Source organism: Ovis canadensis, chromosome 11 (genome assembly GCF_042477335.2).
Source record: "Ovis canadensis isolate MfBH-ARS-UI-01 breed Bighorn chromosome 11, ARS-UI_OviCan_v2, whole genome shotgun sequence".
NCBI lineage: Eukaryota > Metazoa > Chordata > Mammalia > Artiodactyla > Bovidae > Ovis > Ovis canadensis.
The window spans coordinates 53668716-53692535 of NC_091255.1; the positions used below are offsets into that span (position 1 = coordinate 53668716).

Genomic DNA, 23820 nt, shown 5'->3' on the forward strand with positions numbered 1-23820 from the left:
GAGTGGAGTGCTGGGCAGACCAGCCCGAAAGGCTTATGTCTCCCCCTAGTGGAAAGATTGAGTTCAGCTCCCATTCACCACTTCCAGAGAGTTCAAGAGAAGTTGCTCAGTCCCGTCTGACTCTTAGCGACCCCACGGATGGCAGCCTACCAGGCTCCAGTGTCCATGGGATTTTCCAGATGACAGTACTGGAGTGGGCTGCCATTGCCTTCTCTTTCCAGGAGGGCCTCCTCAAATTCTCCACCCCTGCCCTCTAAATCAGGAAAATATTTCGGAGCAGAGAACCTGCCGTGTAAGGTGCACCGACTGTGCTACAGCTCTTCACCCAGGCTGCCCCAGCCTCCTGCATCATGTTCCGAGCAGGGGAGGCAGGCAGGCAGGCGCCATGGTTATGTGCTTGGGCTGTGAAGTCAGAGGGGCCGGTTCCTCCAGGACTCCTTGTGGGGGTTTGTGAAAGTCACTGAAGCTCAGCCTCTTGATCTGCACAGATGGAAGGACTCTCAACCTAACTGGTAAGGTTTCTGAAGATTACACAGGTGACCCAGAAACCATGTTCCACTTACAATAAGGGCCACAGGGAAGCAAGCAGTCGTCAAGGTCTAGGCCCTCCTCTTGAGCAAGTACGACATCCTACCCCTCAACAGACTAACTAGGCCATGCTCCTCTCCTCGCTGGGCCTCCTGGGCCTCCAGGCCAAGTCAGGGACCCCGCAGAGCCTTCCTGCGGGGTTTCACAACGTGCACCTGAGTGTCCTTTCCTTGGCACTGACATTCTGCTGACTTGTTCCTAGTTTTCACTTCTTTATTCACTTAGTTATTTTCTTTAACTCTCCTCAAATCTTTCCTGGAATAAGACAGAAACCAATTAAGACTTTATTTTGGACCTGATAAGTTTGCTTTCCACTCACATATGCTGAATTAGTTCAGCAAGTTTTCAAATGCTCCAGTCTTTAGGAGAAAAGCTTCCAAGACACACATCAGAATAACTTTAGAGATATAAAAATATTCTAATTCAGAAGGCCCAAGGTAGGCCTGAGTAATCTGTAATTTTTTAAAAGTTCCCCCGCTGCCGCTAAGGCAACCAACCCCAACTTTGGTCTTGGAACAGTGTTTCAGAATCTCTGGCTTGAGAGAAAAAGGGGGCCATTAGTTATAAAGATGAATGTCAAACTCCTTTACAAAATGTCATTTTCTAAATAAAATAAATGGCAACTTTATTCAATTGATGTGTTTCAAAAACAAGGAGCGTAAAGCCAAATTTGCAAGTCAAACCCATTTAAACTCATCAGGGTGAAGGTCTTAAGAGAAAACCCAGCAGAGAAGCCTTCTATAAAATCAAGACTCTCCTACTTACTTGGTCTTGGGAGTTTGGCTTTTCTTAAGATGATCACACCTGGAGTAAACATCCGTGGAACGAAAGTTATTTCCAAGTTTCTGGACAACCCACCTCTCTTAAACCACAACAGGAACACCAAAATTCTTTACAAGATCCCAGAGGCTGCTGCTGGAGCTTATGTTAAGAATTCACCCCATCTCCACTAGAGAGCGCTCCTTCCCTGCTCTGGGACCCTTCCCTGTACTCAGGACTGTGGAGACAGAGCACCCAGTTAGGCACAAGTGTGCTTCTCCCATCACTGAAAGCCAAGCATGGGAGGACACGAGGGCTCAGCACCCCAGGACCTTACGACATACGGTGGCTGCTGTTCCTTACCCCGCCAGCAGTGAAGACCCACAAACTCTCTCCTCCATTTGTATCACAAAGCAGGAAGAATGGCACTGAAGGTGCAGACCTTACTTCTGGTTCATTGAGGCCAACAATCACTTGTGAAGGCCAAATGTGGAAATACACCGGTGTACACTGCAAACATGTCACGTCAGCCACCAGAGGGCAGAGGGTGGGGGGAGCTTCTGCCTCCCCTGAGTTCAAGTCCAAATGGCTCAGCTGCTCCTTGCATATCTTCCAAAGTGCACCGTCTGGTGGGATCCTCGAGTGCCCAGGCTCACAGCCAAGTCTGTGCAGTTTAAAGACCCATTTTGTGGACTGGTAAGAAGCCTGTGCTGGGTCCCTGGGATGACAGGGGTGCTGACGTGAGGGACATTTCACACTGGGCCTCCCCGTGTCACAGGTAGGTCGGAAGATGCACCCACCCCTGTCTGTCCACCAGGCCAGTCTTCACACTGGTAAGGCCCTCAGCCTTTTATGAAGGGACTCTGATCACAGTCCCCTTTCCTCGGAAACTCAGGGCCCATTTAGCCCAGACGAGCAGGAGCAATGGAGATCCAACCAAAAGTGTGAAAACAGTACCCAGAAAACTCATTTAAAAATCTGTGACAATTAAGAAACCTTTCCCCAAAAGGGATCTATGCCACAGATGTACCTGGAAAGACAATACTGCTACAGAGACAGGTGGAGGGTAAAAAAGGGAGGTGGACGAGAACACACAGAAAAGAGAGAAGAGGAGGGGAAGGTGACAGAAGAGAGTCCAAATGACAAGCAACAAAGACAGGAAGCAGCTGGGGCAAGATGTTCAAAGGTGGGGTTAATATCGACTAGGTTCATAGTTCCTCTGGGAAATTCTGAGTGATATTTCTGTCTTGCCCTACTGGGCCTACGGCTGGGAGGGCCTGTGATAGATGAAAAAATATGCTAACCAGGTCTTTCTGGTATTTTCACTGATGACTCTCTTTGAACAGGCTGGCTTTACAATAAATTTCGCAACACGTTGGGTATTGGTACAGCCTTAATCCAGGGTTGGTCAGAGAAGAAAAAAGGTGCTGGTCCCTTAAAAGAGAGTCTTACAAGGACATACACACCAGGAGCATCCCTAGGGTGGCATCTGCCCTCACTGGCTGGACAGAATGGGGGCTTGACTGGCAGCTGCTAATATATTTCAAGAAAAGGAAAACAGTCTATTATTAATTAGAGACGCTAAAACTCGAGATGAGATCGCAATAGACCAATCACTAACCTCTGTTCACAGCTACTTTCTAAGGGGCAAAGGCCCAGGCTCTAGTCTTAAAAGTCAACTGTTCTATTAACTGCTGAAAACAAATCAGTGACTAGGGTCTTCAGTTTCAAGACAGACCAGGGAGTAACAGTGGCCTTACTTTATAAAGGAGAAACACCCAGCGACCGTGAGGTGGAAAATCTTACTTGCTGTCAGCAACAGCGCCCATGCCTCCGCTTCCTCTAGGTGGCGGCTTCCGGGTAAGGATGACAAGTATTAGCAGTCAGCCATCTGCAGATCATCTGGGGGTGGGGGGTGGGGTGGGCACAGTGGCTAGTAGCAAGAGCATATGAATCCACCTACTATAGTGAGTGTAGAGAAAGAAGGCCCCTTTCCCCCTCCTGTCTGCTTCTGTTCCAGACCACCTACTAGGAGTCAGAAAGGGTGGAGGACGACAGAGCATGGAGTCTCGTCTGCAAGCTTGAGTAGCTTCCCAGGCGCCTATCAGCTACAAGGATAGAACCGCCAAGGCCACTCTCTTCCTCCCCTTTTCCTCCTCCTCCCTCACCCTGGCTTCACTTCCTTCCCCCAGTGACAGCGAGTGAGCGTGAGCAAGAGAACTGGTACTTCATTTCCTAAGCACCGCGTGTCTTGGCAGCATGAGCTTTCCCTCCAAGATGTCACAAGAAACAGAGGTCTGAAATTCCCACCAGGCCACAGGTCACAATTATTTCCGAAGGCTCTTCACAGTTAAGATGGGGACACACATTCCAGAGGGCAGCCCCGGGGGCCCCTCTCTTTCGCGCACACACACTCACGCACACTCTCACGCCCTGGGACCGGCATTCAGCCGCGGGGCCTGGCCAGCTCAGGTCAGGTACTGCACCACGAGGAACATGACCACACAGGTGAGCAGCATCCCACCGATCATGAAGTACTTGTCCTGGAAGGCCCTCTTCTCGATGAGCCGCATCACCGTGTTGGACAGGCCGAGCATGTTGGCGATGTCGAGGATCTTCTTCTGGGTCCCCTGGGGCAGACAAGAGGAGAACGGAAAACCGTGATCACCTCCTTGTGCCAAGGCTGGTGAATGTCATCATGAACTGCGATGGACCAACAGTCTCTCGGTCACGCCCGAAGTATACAAGCAGCAGCAACCAGACATAGATCAGGCTCCTTCAATCAAGGTCGCAGAGCAAAACAAGGGGGACAGGAAACTCTTTTCCACAAACGTGCTGGAACAAATGGTTGGATAATGGGCATCTTGTACATAGAGCATATATACACACACATACATAAACATGGGCTTCCCTTGTAGCTCAGTCGGTAAAGAATCTGCCTGCAGTGCAGAAGACCCGGGTTCAATCCCTGGGTGGGGAAGATCCCCAGGAGAAGGAAATGGCAACCCACCCCAGTATCTTTGCCTGGAAAATCCCATGGACTGAGGAGCCTGATGGGCTGCCATCCATGGGGTTGCAAAGAGTCGGGCAGCCCCGACTCTTGAAGTGAGAGACTAACACTTCACTTTGTATGTGTATGTCCAAATGCATAATACACAAGAACGTGTGTTAGAAAATGATCACTGCTTCATATTATACACGAAAATTTCATCATAAAGTTAAACATACAAGCTAAAACTATAAGCTTCTAGAAGAAAACAGGAGAATATCCCCAAACCGGAAACAATCCAGGTGCGTATCAACAAGAGGATGGATTAACAATGTATGTTCTGTGCACGATGGGATACTGATGCACAATAAAAAGGACCCAACGACACCATGTAATGACATGAAAGAGCCTGGAACACTCCTGAGAGGAAGGAGGCACACACACAAGAGTAATGCGAACATCAACATTAAGTTCAGTAACAGTCAAAACTAATTTATGATGATATAACAAGAGTGGTTGCCTAGGGGGGTGGCGTGGGGTTGGGGGCAGGAGCAAACTAACCTGGAAAGGGTACAAGAGCTTTTTCAGGGGTGATAAAAATGGTCTATGTCTCGATAGCAGGGAGAGTTACAAAGGTGTATGTAGGCATCTGTCAAAACTCCACGACCTGTACAAGTTAAGATCTGTACACCTCACTGTATGCACATCATACCTCCACAAAGAAGTTCTAAATTAGAATATTTTATATTTAAAAAGAAAAAATGGGCTTCCCTGGTGGCTCAGATGGTAAGAATTGGCCTGCAATATGGGAGACCAGGATTTGATCCTGGGGCCGGGAAGATGCTCTGGAAAAGGAAATGGCAACCCACTCTAGTATTCTTGTCCATGGACAAAGAAGCCTGGTGAACCACAGTCTACGGGGTTGCAAAGAGTCGGACACGACTGAGCAACCAACACTTTCACTTTTCATATTGAAAAATGAAAGGTAACATCAAAGAAACTTTTCCTCTGCCCTCTGGCTCTAAGATGCTTGCTATCAGTCTGTGTGCGCTGTGGACACTCAGGAACTCTGCTGAGCAGAGCCTATGTCCACGTTCAGGAGAGCGTCTGAAGCAGGCAAGGCGGAGCCAGAGAAACACAGCTACCAGACCCCAGTACCATGACCTGAAACCCCACATATACATGTCACCGCCCACCACCCAAAACAAAAGGGTATTTTATTCCTAAACCAACAGTCCATACCACCCAGGCTGCCCTTTCTGCTTTCTAATTTTCATTTTTAACATATTCAATTTTATATGAAGTAATAGATGAATGCTGGGTGGACCTCAACTTACATGTCACCCATTGTATGTGTATGGAGGCATCTAACCTAAGGTCCCGTGTCTACTTAAGTGAACACAGTATCAGGCAACTGAGAGAAGAGTCTCTCAGGTCAAACTTCACCTCTGCCAGAGGTCAGAGACACGTTTTCGCCACAACAGTGATGATCAGCATTAGACTCTCGCTCAAGACTCTGCTTAGCTATGAAAGAAGAGATTATTCCATCACTCTATGAAATTCAAATATCAACTTCAAAAGTCACTGGAAAGTTAATATACATCTCAAAAACACTACTCATTTTCTACCACCAATTTCCCCAAGTCAAGGTCTGGCTCCTTCATGCTTCCTCTGTTCTTTTCAAATGGTTTAGGCAGAAGCTTGCCAGGCAGAAGCTTGCCTGACAGCAGTGGGGCAGGCAGAAGGAAGCGGTACGGCAGATCCGCAGAGGAAACAGATCAGAAACCTCACACTCCAACCCCTGACTGCCCACCCGCCAGGCTTCCCAGCGCTTCATCTCTGGGGACAGTGTTAGGGCAGTTGTTTGGGCTCTTTGGTGACACCAGACTTCGGTAGGAAGCTGACATCTGCTTTAACAATAAGCCCTGAGCCCAACCAGGTCGACGCTGAGTGTTGAGGCTATGAGTCTCATCCTAAAAAAGTTTGTTTTTCTGAGATATGGGGAGGAAGCCAGCAGCTTTCTGAAGAAAGGGAGGATTAACCCTCATGTATTAGCTTAGACTGGGGTTCCCTGATGGCGCAGTGGGTAAAGAATCCGCCTGCAATACAGGAGACAGAGGAGATGCGGGTTCGATCCCTGGGTCGGGAAGATCCCCTGGAGGAGGAAATGAGGAAATGACAACCCACTCCGGTATTCTTGCCTGAAAAAAAACTGTGGACAGAGGAAACTGGTGGGCTACAGTTCATGGGGTCACAAAGAGTCAGACAGGACTGAGCAACTAAACACACACACACATCAGCTTAGATGACTGCAGGTGGCTGTCCTGCAAGGGGGCGCCTGTGGAGCTGTCAGAGACCACGCTTCCAGACTGTCTGAAGCGCTGTGGCCATCAGCAAGATAAGTGTCATTCCAGGCCTGCCTGACCTCCTCCCAGGTAAAGGTGGTAGGCGATGCTCAGAAACATGCTAAAGTCCTGCAGAGCTGACAGGCTCGACATGGTCCAACAAAAACTAAGATAAAGCTCACACTTCCGAGTGACTGCTTCTCATAGCTCAGGGGCTGGGAGGGCTCTGTGCACAAGGGACCACACCCTGATAACAGGCACAGTTCACACCCCATTATCCACCAGGGTTGATACAGGAAAAGGGCTGAGGCTGAAACATCATGACTGACATCAGAGGCTGTGTAATGTTTCTGTAAACCACTCCCTAGGGGTCTGAGTCTCAGCCAATGGGGCAGGGTTTCTAGGAATACCTGTTACTAAAGAGAATGAAGCAGAGTCACTGGGGGTCACTAGCCTGTGCTCCAGAAGCCACCGCCAATCAACCCGGGCAGCCCTAAGACCCTCCCCTGGGGGGCTGCAGCTACTGCACAACAGAGGTCTCGGCCCACCACAGGGGCTGCACAGCAAACACCCAAGAGTGAGTGAGACGCCAAGTAAAGCCGTGTCTTCCTTCTTCTGAGAGTGAATTCTATCACAGAATTTCTTGGCCCATTACTGCTTCCTCTCACAGCGGCAGTCACTTTCTGTTCAGTTCAGGAAATGGAAAAACACCTGGATACTGAGAGATGCCACATTATGGTTCACTGTAAACACAGTAAATACCTACTGGCAAAGGGAATTCGGCTACTTTTGGACTCATAATAATCCACTTCCAGCAAAAAGGATCCCAAACTCAAAGGCTCTGTCTCACCATCACAGCATCACAGTCCAGGGCTACGTGACCAAAAGGTAAATGCAGGTTCCACACTGCTGGCTAAAGTCAAAACACAAGGCCTTCTCCCTGTCCCCCCGGAAGGGCCCCCACCTTCAGGGTCACTCTCTGGGCCCTCAGTCCCTCCAGAATACTGTGCCCGCCTCCAATGAGGTCATCCATGCCGTGGTGAATTTTCTGGAGGGAGGAGTTAAACTGCAGTGATTCATCCATTGGTATGGTGGTGTCAGAGTCCTGTGAAAGAAACGCAGGCACTTGATTAACGTTGCTGCTGCTCAGCTCCTGGTGTCCCCACCTCAACTGACCACTCTGCCTCTTGGTCAAGCTCAAGCTGAAGAACTGCCAGAGGAAATGGTTCAAGAATCAAAGGAACCTGACGGAGACTAAAAAGCAAAGCAGAGATCTGGGGCAGCCTCTGTTCACTCAGAGGAAGTACAATTCTCAGACTTCTCAGTCTCCAAATGGGTTCCACCACACAAGTCTGTTCATCCCTGCCTCCTCTGCATCATTCCCCCAACTCAGGAAAAAATTTTTTATTTTACTTTTTGATGTGGACCATTTTTAAAGTCTTTTATTGAATTTGTTATAATATTGCTTGTTTCATGCTTTGGTTTTTTTGGCCACGGGGCATGAGGGATCTTAGCTCCCGATGAGGGATCAAACTCACTCCTGCTGCACTGGAAGGCAAAGTCTTAACCACTGGACCCCCAGGGAAGTCCTGGAAATACTACACTCTCTAGGCTTCTCCTAAAGGTTGTCTCTAATGCCTTACTAACCTGCCTTCTTCTGATTGTTCATTTACCTGGTTTTCCCTTGGTGCAGTGGGAGGTTTGCTTTTGTCCTTTGGCTATTTTATCTGTAGCTTATTCCTCCCTCCGATTAGACAGACTGACTACAGAGAGCAGAGACTGGTTTCTATTAAAGGCCCAACAGTGTTCACAATGGTACTATCCACCTGAGCAGGGAAGAAAAGTCTGTAAAATTGAAGGGAGGAAAGAACTAATACTGATCAATGCTTTCCACTTTGCAAACTCTTCATTCTAAGCTCGCTTAGGCCCCACTCTAAGCTTATGCTGTAGTTATGGTATTATCCTTGTTTTAGATGAAGAAACAGAAGCCCAGAGACGTGGAATGACTTTAAGACCCCGCCAGTGAGACGTCCAGAGGGGCACAAATCCCCATGCTGGGTAACTGTCCTGTAGGAAGAAACATCAAAACCAATGCCAGCGCTCCACTTTCACCCTGCAAGCGGGAAGGACACAGACGCATGGCACGGCCAGTCACTGCCCTGTCCTCTTTCCAGTTCCCTGACCCTTACAAACCCTTCTGCCAAGCAGTACCACTTTTACCACTTTCTGTCATCATGAAGAAGTTAAACCAACCACCTTTTCTTCGCTGTTCAAGTTCACAATCTTTTTTCAGGTATATATTTTCAATCCCCATGCTGCTAACATGGGAGTTTCTCAGGAGTAGGAGTCAAGGTTTTTAATTTAAACATACTTTACTTTCAGCACCTTAAATAGCATCCTGCACAAGCTGATGCTTGGTGGGTGAAGATCCCAGTGTTTGGGTACAGCTGATAGGCTGTTATTTCTCAGAAAAATGTACTATAGCTCATGATCATAAAAAGACCAGGAAGAAGTTCATTCAGCCAGATAATTTTTATTAAGGGCCCACTGTATGCACAGCATCACACTAGGTTGGTAAGATGTAAAGTAATTTGGAGCCATCATCCCTGGCCTAAAAAAGCCCTATAACCAATGCCACAGCTATCAAAAGCCCACACAACACCTTAAATGTGTCATATAGCTCCCTACTCTTTCGAAAAGAGGCTCTGCTTACTGACCAACACATGTTTGTTGACCTTTTGAATTGTTAATCATTACTACCTGACTGCTTACATCAGAGAAACCAAACTATGCAGGCATATTCTGAAGCACCTGGGGAAATTTACTGCATGTGTGGACACAGCAAAGAAGGTTCAACATCTTCAAAGTGGGAACTGATTTGAATTCTGAGGATGGGCTTAGAAAGCGTAAGTCCTCTCTAGAAAATGAACCTCTGTAAGAAAACAAAAAACCAACCAAAGAAAAAGCCCCTGAGACCCATCTTATTTGGTGGAATACATTATGGAGGACACAGGAAAAGCCAGTAATGTTCTATAGCCACGTGTGAGAAATGATCCCATTGAGACCAAAGGACAGGGACATGGGTATCCTAGGAAATCAAACATGCAAACCAACAGGCAACTTTCAAACGGGCTCAAGTCGAGTAGTCCCTCTAAAACGAAATACCTGTTAACAAATCCCTCCTAACTGCCGCTCAGACTAGGGGCAAAAGCATTTTAATGCATTAAACACTGGAACTACACACACATACACACACACACTGCTGCTGCTGCTGCTAAGTCACTTCAGTCGTGTCCGCCTCTGTGCGACCCCATAGACGGCAGTCCACCAGGCTCCGCCGTCCCTGGGATTCTCCAGGCAAGAACACTGGAGTGGGTTGCCATTTCCTTCTCCAATGCATGAAAGTGAAAAGTGAAAGGGAAGTCGCTCAGTCGTGTCTGACTCTTCGACACCCCATGGACGCAGCTGACCAGGCTCCTCCGTCCCTGGGATTTTCCAGGCAAGAGTACTGGAGTGGGGTGCCATCGCCTTCTCCACACACACACACTAGCAAGGGGCAAAAACATTTTAACGCATCCAACACTGGCACTGCACACACGCGCGTGCACACACACACAGAGACATTGCCTGAAGGCAGCTTTGAAATGCTGCCCTCGCTACAAATCGTCTAAGTTCTCATCATCCCTCTTGATCTGATCAGGAAAATGTTTCACCGTGGGAAAGTCGACTACTCTGCATCGACCAGTCAAACCGGGTAATTTTCACCTCTGCCTGTTCCCTCAATTTAACGACTTCCTCTGAGGGTTTTCGTGACAGAAAAAGAGATGCAAGCAGTGTTTAGGTCTAGTCTCCGTGGCAACGCAGAGTCAGCCATCACTTCCAGTTGCTCTCCTCCCATCCCATCGGTCTGCTTCAGGACCCCCCAGAGGGCTCCTGTCAAGAGTCCTGAGCTCCAGCTCCAACCAATCGCCCAGTCCCTGCCAATCCCGCCCAGGCCCCGGGCTTACGTTTGTGGTGAAGGTGCGAGACAGAAGCTCCTCTCGCTGTCTCTCCTGCTGCTCCCGTGCATACCGCCGGTGCTGGAAATTTCGAAGAGCAGTCTGCAAGTGTTGGACGTCGTACTTTAACTGGTCGACACGGCTGGAATTCACAGAAATATTAAATTCCAGGAGCCCAGAGGAGCACAACTGGAGGCTGCTGGACTTTGTCTTCAGGGAGGAAGACAATTCCTTACTTCCCCCTGTACCCCTCCATGCTATCCAACCCCCGGCCCCAAATAATCTGATTTGATCAATGATGTTGAAAGTGAAAAGGGAGCCTGTAGTTAAATCAGGATGGTAGCGAATGAGATTCCAGCAGCTTTCCTTAACTATCTGCTGGTCTCTGATTCTGGATGCATGACAGGGAACAGGTGACAGGAAGCAGGTTCGATGACCTTTTCCTGACCTTCTAGGGATTATATTGCTCTCCTGGAAGAAGCCCAAGGCATCTGTGGAGTAGAGCATCAATGAAGTTTCATAAACATTTTGGAAAGAGAGGCTGGGGTGGAGGTGGTGAGAGTGGTTTCACTTTAATTTCATGGGGGTGTATCAAACATTAGACCAGTATTTCATTACAAATACACTGACTGGAGTGATTAAGAGCAAGATAATTCAACCCAAGAATGAAGTGGGAATCAAAAAACAGAGTGAAACTCCCTGGTGGCCTTAGGTTTCAAGTGGCCATGGGTCTGGTCAGAAAAACAGTGCTGGGGGCAAAATTTCAAAATGATACCAACAAGGAGAGGAGACACCATGCTTCTGAGCTGCTAACCTCACCGGGTTTTTATTCTTTTACTGAAGTAGAGGTGATGTACGATATTACATAAGTTACAGGTATACAATAGGGTGATTCACAAGTTTTAAAGGTTATAATCTATTTACAGTTACTATAAAATATTGGCTATATTCCCTGTGGTGTACAACACAGGCTTTTCATTCTGAGGGAGAATCATGCAAATAGAATTGTGGTCTTTATGTGACTTTATCTTTGCATAGTCTCAGTTGTTCAACGTGTAAATGGATTTTCAGAATATTTGATGACTTCTCCGGGAGCAAGGCCTGGCAGGGTCAGAGCACTCACAGTTTGGCATTCTGTCTTTTGTGGGGGGGCTCCTTGCTGGACAAAATCTCCAGACGCTCTAGTTGGCTGAATATCTGGTCTATGCTTGCTTGGATTTCATTTTCTACTACTGCACAGAAGAAAAAAAAGAATAATTACTAGAAAAGAGACAGTGAACTTAAATTAGAATGACAAACATTTTTTTTTCTATATCCAATAAACTAAAAAATCTATCTTGCAAAAGAAGAAAAATGCACTGATGAGAACAGAAGAAAATTCAAATTATACTAAGTGACTTTCTAAATGTTTTTATATATATACATATATATGCGTATATACATATATATATACACACACGTATATATAGGTGTTAATGCCATAACAATGTTATTTTTAAAAAAACAACCTAAAGATAAATCTATAGAAATAAATTTCCTGCCTTTGAAAATAAAATGAACATTCAACGATTGCCCAAATAAATATTTTCAGCAAAATGCAGTATTTTCTGATATAGAATGAGGCCTCTTTTCCTTTGAGATTATTCTCAGATATGGGTTATAAATAACTAGTAAAAAAAGACTGCCAAATGAATCCTCTACAGAAAATAATGAGGTTAAAAATAAAAGCACACAGGGAAAAGATTAGTAGGTGAAAAACAGAGACACATTCCGTTAAGAATAGGTAGGCAGATGCTGGAGTCACCAGAATAGACAAAATACCAACAGGGAAGGCCCACGAAAGAATCCACAGAGGTAATAATATGATAAATACAGTCATTTTCCTTAGCCCCTTTACTAAACAGACAAAATGACCTCTTTTCCATTTCTAATCATGTATCAATGAGATTGCTGGAAAGCCAAAGTCAATGGTCAGAAGCTAAACTGTGCACAGAAAAAGGCATCCAGACTGCCTTGTGTCCAATAAGGAAGTGACGGTAGAGACAGAAGTATCGCCTGCTTAGAGGAGCCCAGAGCTAACAAACAGCTCAGAACAAGGCAGGGCACAGGACCGAGAGAAGAGGTGCTTGGGAGCAGCAGAAAGCAGACTTGAGAAAGCAGGAGAAGGGGCCCAGCGCCAGCGCAGGAGTGAGAGGAGACGACCGCAGCAGTGGTGGGAGGGCCCAGCGGGGTCTGTGTGATGGACTCAGAAAAAGCACCTTTTCTTTTTCTTTTGGCCACACGTCAGCATGTGGGATCTTAGTTCCCTGACCAGGGATCGAACCAGTACCCCACTGCGTGGGAAACATGGTGTCTTAACCAAGGGACCACCAGGGAAGTTTCAGGACTTTTTCTCATAACAGAAAAGAAACTAAAACACAAATAAGCAGCACTCTTCTCAAAAGAAATCATGGTGTGGGAACTGAACTAATTAATATTGCCCTTCGTTTCTGAATAATCCTCCTAGAAAGCCGCAAAATTCTCAGCTCAAGAAGAAACGCCCAGTTCCAGTTAAACATCTCTGAATCTTTATGGACCACATTCCTCTACGGACAGGGTAATTAGATTAAGACAGATGGAGGCAAGTACTCCCATTCCCATCGGGCCCTGTCAGGTTGAGTGGAGGGGTAATGGGGGATAAGACTTGTGGTATTCCAGAGGGCACGTTCAGGGAAACCAGTGACTTTGCCATAGGGTTTTTCTGTCCACCCTCACAACAGAACTCATTCCACGCTGACTCCTTCAGCCCCTGAGGCAGAAACACAGTCAGGAAACCCAGCCCATTAGCAGCGTGTCATCAGAGACAGGACTCTGGTCTCCGTAGTTAATTACTCACAGTGCAGAGCCTGCTTGTCTGCCGTCTCCAGGCGTCCCATGTGAGACTGGATTTCATGGACATGCCTATCAAAGGGAGAGGGAGGAAATGAGTGAGACATGCGTAATCAACAGTGCTTCGGTCAGGAAAGACAATTTTTCTAATGCCAGCGTAGAACTGATCTAAATGGACAGTGTCGCTGAACTGTGAAATTTGTATGTGGCACTTCAGGTCACATGTTTTGGCACGGTTTTCTAATATTTTAACGTTAAATATTAATAACAAGGCAGACAAGCGGCATTTAGTGAGCGCTCACTGCATTTGAGACGTTCTGCAAGGTCAAAAACCCTATGAGGAAAGGACTATTATCACCCTCTTTTTGTAAATAAGACAACCAAAGCCCAGAAAGGTTATGTAACTTGTTCAAGGTCACACACCAAGTGATAAACCTCCATGTGGACCCGGCCAATCCCACTCTCTGTTCTTTGACCCAATGTGCTGAGCGCTGCTCTGTACTAGAGAGAGTCAAAGGGCAAGAGAGATAGAATTCTTGTCCTTGAGAAACAGTATAATTAGGAACGACAGGCCAGATAGACGCGAAAAGTCCCAAGAAGATTTAAGAGAACACGAACACGCACAAGCGTAAACAAAAAGAAAGATCTGAGCAGCAGTGCTATGCAAAGGCAAAGAAAACAGAAGACCGAGCTGGGGGCAGCTCTGTGGGCAAAGGGAGTTCAAAATGTGATTTGGTGAAGGAAAATGTGGAGAAAACAACGTGCACAAATGCCTGCGAGGCCGGTCATGTGGGTGACCAGCAGGCTGGCCTGCCTGAGAGTTGGGGTCAGAGAGGAGAAGGGCAGGATGCGGATTAGTGGGAGGGAGCCATCAGAGGAAGGCCCAGAGAAACAGGGATCTCCTGTTTGGTAACCCTCCTTCCTTGGCAATAGGAGGCAATTTGGAAACGCAGCACTGTACCTGGGCCCTCTGGCTGGTCCTGACACCAGGCCCAGGGCAATTCCCGATGGCTTCCCAGGGCTTGGCCAAAGTCACCCTCCGAGCCCTTCCGAGCAGTCCTCTGTGATAAACCCTGGGGATGTTTTCATCCTACCCCAAAAACCACCTCCTGGGGCTTCTGGTCTCTTCAGAGAGTCACAGGGCCTTGAAGAAATGTTAGCAACCATCCTCCACTGTGAGCACCACAAACTGTGACCCCATATTTACCAACGCAAGCCAGGAGCCTAAATTTGGCTTGAACTTGCCTCGAGTCTTTTCCAGGGCTTCCCTGCGGTCTCGAAACATGACCCATGGCTCCAGAAGCAAAGGCAGACCCTCAGAGGTTCCTGGGCAAGACCCAAGGTCCTGACAGACAACCAGAAACCACTCCTAGAGTCTGAGGGATAAGGTCGCTACCTCAGGAAGGTAAGTCCAGATGCTTTCGAATGGAGACACATGGAGGCAGATGAAGGACAGCAACTTGAAGAAACTGGTGTCTGGATCAGGAAACGATGGGAACAGCTAGAGAGCACTGAATGGCAGTGCTGATGGAAAAGAGAACGAGGACTTTCCTGACGGCCTGATGTGGGCAGTGAGGCAAATTTCTAATGGAAGCGGGGAAGGAACGGACTGCAATAGATGCTGACGGCTCAGCTTGTTAACCGTGACACCCCGTATAACACACAAAGGTAAACTCAAGGCGTGCATATTATGACTGCAGGTTAAATAAGGATTTCTTAAACAAGACAAAACCCCAAACTACCCCCAAACCCCACAAATCACAAAAGAAAAGACTGACAGATCTGACCACATTAAAAAACAAAAACAAAACCTTTTTACACCAAAGGCACATCTGGAAAAAAAAAAAAAGGAGAGACTGGAAGCCACCTGCAGCAGATAACAAAGGAATATGTTTGAATGTATAAGGAACTCCTACAAATAGGAAAAATAAAATGAAACAGTTTTTAAATGGGCAAACGGCAACTGAGAGAAAAGGAAATCCAAATGGACAAAAAATATATGAAGAAACACTCTTCTAGTAATCAGGAAAATGCATATTAAAAGTAATAACATCACATTTCTCCCGTGTGATTGACAAATATTTTAAACTTTAAGGATGAGGGACCCCTGGCAGGCGTAACAATGGTACCCAAGGGATTCTGGGGAAGATTTCCAGGTTCTATCACAGGACTGCCTTTGGCTCTGTGTTCTGTTTTGGTATTTTTTAAAAAATCAACTTACGGCTATGAAATCTGCACAAAATTCTGCACTCCAGTGACTGGTTAGGATATTGAAACACAAAGCAAATACGAACGTTTTTCATTTAGACTGTGGTGTTGGAGAAGACTCTTGAGAGTCCCTTGGACTGCAAGGAGATCCAACCGTCCATTCTAAAGGAGATCAGTCCTGGGTATTCATTGGAAGGACTGATGTTGAAGCTGAAACTCCAATACTTTGGCCACGTGATGCAAAGAGCTGACTCATTTGAAAAGACCTTGATGCTGGGAAAGATTGAGGGCAGGAGAAGGGGACGATAGAGGATGAGATGGTGGGATGGCATCACCAACTCAATGGACATGGGTTTGGGTAAACTCCGGGAGTTGGAGGTGGACAGGGAGGCCTGATGTGCTGCGACTCATGGGGTCGCAAAGAGTCGGACAGGACTGAGCGACTGAACTGAAATGAATACAATAAAATTTGTCAAGGATAAAAAGCGTTTTAAGATTTTTTTTAAAAATCAAATGCACAACAAAGAATGGCATTCAGGTTTGGGTCACTTGCTGAAGAAACCCTACCAAGTCAAGATTTCCCCCAGTGGGAGATGAACAAGATGACTGGGAAAGTTTAGAAGTCAAGTTGCAAAGAGGAACAGCCAAAAGAGCTAGTGATAATGATCCTTTGAGAAAAGAAAGGAAAAAACAACTAAATTAAAATGGGGCAGCTGGGGCTCTTCAAGTATCTAGAGATGACAGGAAGAGGAGTGGGCTTGTTCTCTGTTGCTGCTCCTTAAGGGAGTGCGTGCACGCGTGCTCAGTTGCTTTAGTCGTGTCTAACTCTCTGTGATCCAATGGACTATAGCCTGCCATGCTTCCCTGTCCGTGCGATTTCCCAGGCAAGAATACTGGAGTGGGTTACCATGCCCTCCTCCAGGGGATCTCCCTGACCTAGGGATTGAATCCAGACCTCCTGCACTGCAGGCAGATTCTTTACCACTGAGCCACTGGGGAAGCCCCCCCCTTAAGGGAGCCCCAGAACCAAAGGGTACAAATTTCAAGATGACAGATGTCAGTTGAACACAGGGGGAAAAAACGAGAACAAACTCTCAAAGAAGAGGGAAAAAAAGGACTCTGGCATGTTTACACACAGAATACATGAACTGTCTTGGGCTTTATAAAGGGTCTTCCTGACCAAAGTGAATTGAAATGGAAGATCTTGCCAGGCACTTTCAATTTTTAAATTCCACGACAGCAGCAGGAGAGATGAGGTCAATAGCCAAGAAATGCTATAGCCGCTCATCAGCTGGTTTTTACTATTTTCTAAGTGAAAATGGATATTAAATTGCAGCGAAACATGACTTTTCCCAACCAATCTCTTTTTGCTTTACATGAACTAGAAGAGATAAGAGCCAATAAAGTGATACCAATCTCCACACGCCAGGCCTGAGGAAATAAATGAAAACAACAGAACAAGGATGAATGGCACCGCGAGAACTACTATATGCAAAGTGGCAAATCTGTTTTACATGGAACTGGGAATCCAGACAACACATTTGAAGCCAATAAGGAACAGCTGATATGCAAATCTGACACGGGAATGTGGACACTAGAATTCAGAAATCCTAGCCCTGACTAGTGTGGGGTTCATGGTGGGAGTGGGTGAAAACATAGCCAAGCAGAGACCCAGTAGCAAATAAACAATTGTCAATGTTGCTGAGTTTTGTTTTTTTTTTAATGTCTGTAGATCTAGGAAGAAATTTTTTTAAAATAAAGCTTACTTGTTTATTTGGCTGCGTCGAGTCTTGGTTGCATGGGCTCACAGACCTTCCAGTTATGCAGTGTGGGCTTAGCTGCTCCATAGCACGTGGCATCTTAGTTCCCCAACCAGAGATCAAACGCACATCCCTGGCATTGCAAGGCAGACTCTAAACCACTGGACCACCAGGGAGGTCCCTAGGAAGAATTTTAAAACAGAACTGCTTTTTAAAAGTCCATGGAGGGACTTTCCTGGTATTTCAGTGGCCAAGATGCCACGCTCCCCAATACAGGAGGCCAGAGTTCGATCCCTGGCCGGGGAACTAGACCCCACATGCTGCAGAGTTCATATGCTGCAACTAAGAGTTTACATGCAGCAACGAAGATCAAAGAGCCCATGTACACAACCAAATTAAAAAAAAATTTTTTTTTAAGTCCATGGAACTACCCAACCCCCATCATATACACCCACTTTGCACACATACTGTTTCTGCCTAACCTGAGCAGGAAACAGGGTTTTAGAGTTAAAAGACGTGAGTTGAAGTTAAAGTTCCACTATGCAGTAGCTGAGGGGCACTGAACAAGTTCATTTAATTCCTTGGTACCTTAGTGTTCTCAACTCTAAAATGGGGCACTGATAATCATATTTAAGGGGTCATAGATCCAAAGGCAATATGAAACTGCTGCGGTAAACCACACAGCGCCACAGGGAAGTCTGTTGTTTTTACTTTGCTTCGTTTATTTAAAAGTAGCGGAACCATCTGGGCACTTTCACCTCACCCACTTTGCCTTCACTATATTTAGCCTCTCATCAGAAGGCAAAATCAAAAAAAAAAAAAAAAAGGAGAAACTGGTCTTGAGATAAGGTAACAGTCTTTAAACCCAGCTGTTCATCAAAATCACCTGGAGAGCTTGTTAAAAATAGAGCTTCTTGTGCTCCAAACCTATTGAATCAGAATCTCTAGTGATAATAAGGTCCAGGGCACTGAATGATCCTGGACAAATATGGGCACCTTTACAAGCACTGCGATCTCAAAAATAGAAGCCTGGCTATTAGCTCCTCTATAAAGTTCACCCTAACACAGTATCATTTAAGTGTAAAATGTTTACCCTGCTTTTCATCTGTTTTTTTCCCCCAATGTTCAGGCATTTTCAAGATAAATGCAACTTTAAAGTGCTGATGTAATTCCAATGTACTTTCAGGGACACAGCAAGAGATAACCACAAACTGGTTTCAAAGTTCCAGTAAAATTAATATGCTCAGTTACTGTTGTATCAGTTCAGCTGCAATCATTAATTTCTGCAACTCCAAAAGTCAACTGCAGATATGCAAAGGATTCTGTTTCCTTTTTAAGACAATCACCAGTGTTATGGAACTGAAAGGAGACTTACAGTTTAATCAGCCCCAAACTTTTATTTTATAGGTGAGGAAAATAAGGTGATGAGGTCTAGAACCAGAATCCTCAGTCCTGTTTCAGTCCTTGAGGGGAAAGGAGGCAGATCAGAACATACTGCACCACTAATAATAATCATGAGGATACTGATGAATACACTGCAGCACAAACCAATTTCCGGAGGGTAGGGCTGTACTGTCTGCACTGGGAACAGTGCCTAACACAGAGCAGGTGGTCAATCGATACTCACCGAATAAACGAATGACTACATAGTAGAAAGCCTAGCAGTGGCTGGTCAAATCTTGTCCCTTGTCTGTTTTTGTAAATCACATCCATTTGTTTACACACTGTCTACAGGCTGCTTGTGCACTAATAATAGCTGAGCTGAATAGCTGCCACAGAGACCATATGGCCTGTAAGACCTAAAATATTTACCATCTGGCTCTTGACAGGAAAAGTTGGTGAGCTCTGCTATAGAGTCTAAGGGTCTACAGAGCTTGAGGGTAGGTCGTTGGAGGCCTGCATAGGTAAGGAGTTCATCTATGCTCCACAAATCTTGTTTGGGACACCGTTTAGAATTCCTCCTCTAAGCTGACATATAATTGAGCTTCTGAGTTTACTCTGTGATCAGCTACCTGCTGCACCAGTAACAGGTAGCATGAGACACTGTGAACAAAATTATTCTTAAAAATAACCTGGGTTGCAAGCTCCTTAGGACTATCCTTTAACCAAATTAGCTAACCAGATGAGACTGTACACAAGATCCATTTCAAAGCACTACTCAGTCCACTAAGCCTGGTTATTGTAAAAGATCTGCCCTTTCTTAGTAACATGGGCACAATTTCCTGTTTCATTTCTTTTCCAATTGACTCACAGATCCAGTTTTTAAAGTCCCTTGTCTGTTTTTGTCCCTTGTCTGTCCTTCCTATAATTTTTACATGAGAATAGGGCTCATATAATAGTGTAAGACCAATTCTGTCATTTCAATACTATTACAAAGTAGGCTGGAGAAGGCAATGGCACCCCACTCCAGCAGTCTTGCCTGGAAAATCCCATGGACGGAGGAGCCTGGTGGGCTGCAGTCCATGGGGTCGCTGAGAGTCGGACACGACTGAGCGACTTCACTCTCACTTTTCACTTTCCTGCATTGGAGAAGGAAATGGCAACCCACTCTTGTGTTCTTGCCTGGAGAATCCCAGGGACAGGGGAGCCTACTGGGCTGCTGTCTATGGGGTCGCACAGAGTCGGACACGACTGAAGCAACTTAGCAGCAGCAGCAGCAGCACAAAGTAGGCTCTCCATTTCCACCTGCCCAAACCAAACGCTGAATCAATAAAGTAAAAGGAAGTAGAAAATAAAACAGTAACTTAATGAAACATAAATGAGACACAAAAGTAGAAAATGAAACAAGAGGATCATCTCCCTCTTACTCTAGTGCTCTAAAGTATTTCTTTTATTGTGAATTTGAGGTGGGTTCCCATTTTCTTTCTTTCCCAGGCCTTGGGGGTGTGATTTTAAGAATTTTCATCAGCACAAAACTACACTGTAAGTTGAAAGGTGTCAGAACAGGACAGGGATAAGTAGGTATATATTCCGAAAAAAATCTGAAAAGAGAGACTCATGCAGACATTTGTACACCAGTGTTCTCAGCAGTATTATTTACAATAGTCAAAAGGTGGAACCAACCCAAGTGCCCATCAGTAGAGAAATGTTTAACAAAACAGTGTGTGTGTGTGTGTGTGTGTGTGTGTGTGTATAACTCTGCAAAAGAATATTATCCAGCCATAAAAGGAGCAACAGATACATGCTATGACACAGATGAACCTTGGAAACCTTATGCTAAATGAAATAAGGCAGACATGAAAGGACAAATATATTATTCTACTATATGAGATATCTAGATGTCTAGAATAGGAAAATTCACAAACAGAAAGTAGAACAGGTTACCAGGGACCTGGGAAGAATTGGGGAAGTACTGCTTAATGGGTACATGAGTTTCTGTTTGGGATAATGAAAAAGTTCACGAAATAGCTAACAATGGTTACACAACACTGTGAATGTACTTAATGCCGCTGAGATGTATGCTTAGAAATGAGTATCATTTTAAATAGTAAATTACATGATACTGGTAACTTAATTCAAAAATAAATGGTTAGCTTTAAAAAGGTAAACTTCATGTTATTTACGTTTGACCATAATAAAAGATAACTCCTAAAAAATTTCCCCCCAAACAGGATAGGTATGACCTTATTTCCCTATTCAATTATATATTTCGGCAAAGTCCAAAAACGCAGGGCAGTTTGAATAAGGAACACTACCAAGGAATTTTATGAGAAGCTAAACCAAAATTCAACTTCCTTAAAGGTAACCTGGAACCAGATATTTGGAGCAATTTCTTTTATCAGAAAAATATGGTCTTTTAGTGTACACAAAAATCAGAATGAAAGAGAAAATAAAAATCACAGCGTAGTAGCAACAAGGTTTGGACCAATCAAAAGTAAGGACTAGTATCATTTAGGGGCTGTGAGTCATTAATTAAACGTTTTCTGACGACCTTAGACCAGTGATGAATCCTTCTAAGTTGCTTAAGGAGATCCTGTTGGTAACGTTCATTTACCTTCCATCTCATGGTACCCCATGTCAGACCTTTTTTCGAACACCCTGGCTCTCCAACTAAACCGTAAACGCCTACGTGCAGGGGCCCTCAGTTCCCACCGGTTCTAGCAATCCTGACTACACAGTTGGCTGGAGCTGGACAATGTGAGACTTTCCCTTCACCTAGTCTACCCAACAGCTAGTCACGGCCTTGGAGATCCCGGAAGGCATCCGGCCCAATGTCGCCGGCACCAGGTCGGACCCGCCGGCCGCCGCAGACCTGGGCATCACGGCCAAAGACTGAGCCCTTCCGAGCTGGTCCCACGGCAGCGCCCGGACGGAAGGACTAGGCCTCCATTCTGGCAGACGACCGAGGCCCCAGCCCAGGGGACTAGGGCTCGCCCAGCCTGGCTTCGTCCCAGCCCGTGCCCGCCGCGTCCCTCACTTGTGCGTTTGCTGGTACAGCGGCTCCATGTTGCCGGCCCCGCCGGGTCCCGCTCCGGCTTCCACGAAACACGTCCTCACAGCCCCCCTTCCGGCTTCCGGCTTCCGGTCACAGGACCCTCCTCCCCTGCCCGGTAGGGCTGTCCCAACGCGCGCCACCCTGGTGGCGCCTGCGAGAAGGGAGAAAGGGAACGAGTAAGGAGGCCTGAAGAAGGCTAAGTGTAATCAGAGGTTCTGCCTCAGATGAGGGACGAGGAAGTATAGGTTTTGGCAAGAGACTGTCTGCAGCTTCGAGTCAGGCATTGGTAAGGGCAGTCTCAGTGTATCGGCTTGGGGTCCTCAGAGCAAGGTTGGAGGTCAGCGGACCACAGCTTTTCTTTGCTGGAGACAGGCTGGAGGGTTGCTGCTTGGCTTCGCGTTAAACTGTTTAATTGTGTGTCTGGAGATTTCTCTCTTCGCTGGAGTCTCTGGTGCAAGCATCTGCTGTCTTGCCTCCCCACGTCCCCCCCATTCATCTAATAAAACCCGGAGTAAATGAGCGGTTACCATGTATCACATATGCTGTGGGGCAAACCGGTTCTTCTTGTCTTCAAAGAGGTCTCGGTATAGGAAAGGAAATAAGATGTGTGCACAAATAAACGTCTAAGGGTAGACGGTCTAAAGAAATCAAGCGAGTTAGAGTTGGCTCCAATGGGAGATTCAGGAAAGACAATGTAGGAGGTGACATGTGACTTAGGACTTGAAGGATTTGGACACTTGAAGGATTCGGACACCACGTAGACCTAATCCGTTTCCGTCCTCCCATACTTATCTACAGTTCCTCCCAAGGGAGGTGATGTTCCTCTTCCTTTGACAAGTTGATGCTTCTATTTTCCTGTATCCTGGATCCCACCCAGTTTTGTGTCCCAAGAGACTGTCCACCCATGTACATTCTTTCCTTAACACTTGCCCATTTATTCTAATATTTATTTCTTAATGATTACCTACTGTTACCGGGCACAGATATTGGGGCGGGGGGTGGAAGACAAGTAAGACACTATCCTAAAAAAGCAGATTAGAATGATCCCAGTCACTTAAGGAAGACTTAGAAAAAATTAAAACTAGCACTCCAAAGTGTAGGACCCCCTGAGATCCAGGGACTTTGCTTGTCTAGGCCCCTAGGATAATGTTGTGTGGCAGAATAAAGAGGGTTTCTTTTTTTCTTTCTTTCTTTTTTTTTGCTACTGTAAAGGAAAAAATTGATTTTAAGGTGGAGTCTAATTCTTCTGAGTAACTTCCTTGACCAACAGAATGTAGTAAAAGAGAAATTCTAGGATTCCCAAGGTCAAGTCATAGGAAGCCTGGCAGCTTCTACTCACCCCTTTAAAGGAGCACTCACTTTGGTGATCCTGAGCCACCTTGGTAAAAGTTTGACTCCCCTGAGGCCATCATGCTGAAAAAGCCATGTCTATATGTAGTCTAGTCAACATGCCCGGCTGAGCCCAATCTTTCAGCAAAGGCACCAGACCTGTAAGTGAAACTATCTTGTCCCCTCAATAGTAGTCTGTTCAAGAGCTGACTCCTACCTCTATAGACATCTGTAGACTTCACATGGAACAGAAGAACTGCCCAACTGAGGCTATGCCTGAATTCCTGAACAGGAAATCAAGAGATAAAGTAAAATTGATGATATTTTAAGCCACTGAATTTTGGGGTTGTTTGTTTTTCAGGAAGAGATGCTCGACCTCAAAAAGTTTGTCAGCCAGTTAGAGAGGGTACAGGGATTATGAAAAGGTAACAGTGCAAGACAATGTATGAATGTGTAATGAGTAGTGAAGACAATCAGGTATGTCATAATGTAGAGAAGGAAGAGATTCCTTTCAGTTCGATGATGAAGGAAGACTTTCCAG

The 23820-nt window shown here is 45.9% G+C and overlaps 1 protein-coding gene across 4 annotated transcripts; it reads right to left on the reverse strand.

Moving 5' to 3' along the window:
- Nucleotides 1-1184: 1184 nt before the first annotated feature.
- Nucleotides 1185-22142, reverse strand: GOSR2 (golgi SNAP receptor complex member 2). 4 transcript variants are annotated; one of them, XM_069541637.1, is made up of 6 exons: nt 21933-22142; nt 13555-13619; nt 11803-11911; nt 10689-10821; nt 7646-7786; nt 1185-3977 (listed from the first exon to the last, which is right to left on the reverse strand). In XM_069541637.1, exons 1-6 carry the CDS (start codon nt 21959-21961, stop codon nt 3816-3818), a joined length of 639 nt encoding a protein of 212 aa, XP_069397738.1. In that variant the 5' UTR covers nt 21962-22142; the 3' UTR covers nt 1185-3815. The 4 variants fall into 4 exon arrangements, with proteins under 4 accessions (XP_069397738.1, XP_069397739.1, XP_069397741.1 ...); XM_069541638.1 differs by lacking the exon at nt 21933-22142 and adding an exon at nt 17522-17696; XM_069541640.1 differs by lacking the exons at nt 7646-7786; nt 21933-22142 and adding an exon at nt 17522-17696.
- Between the last annotated feature and the right edge of the window lie 1678 nt (nt 22143-23820).

Excerpts from the sequence above, each read along its gene's own strand:
- GOSR2 (XM_069541637.1), bottom strand. The coding sequence starts at position 21,961 with ATGGAGCCGCTGTACCAGCAAACGCACAA. Across the intron at positions 13,620-21,932 it reads CTGTACCAGCAAACGCACAA|GCATGTCCATGAAATCCAGT; the intron begins GTGAGGGACGCG and ends TCCCTTTGATAG. Across the intron at positions 11,912-13,554 it reads AGACAAGCAGGCTCTGCACT|TAGTAGAAAATGAAATCCAA; the intron begins GTGAGTAATTAA and ends TCTTCTGTGCAG.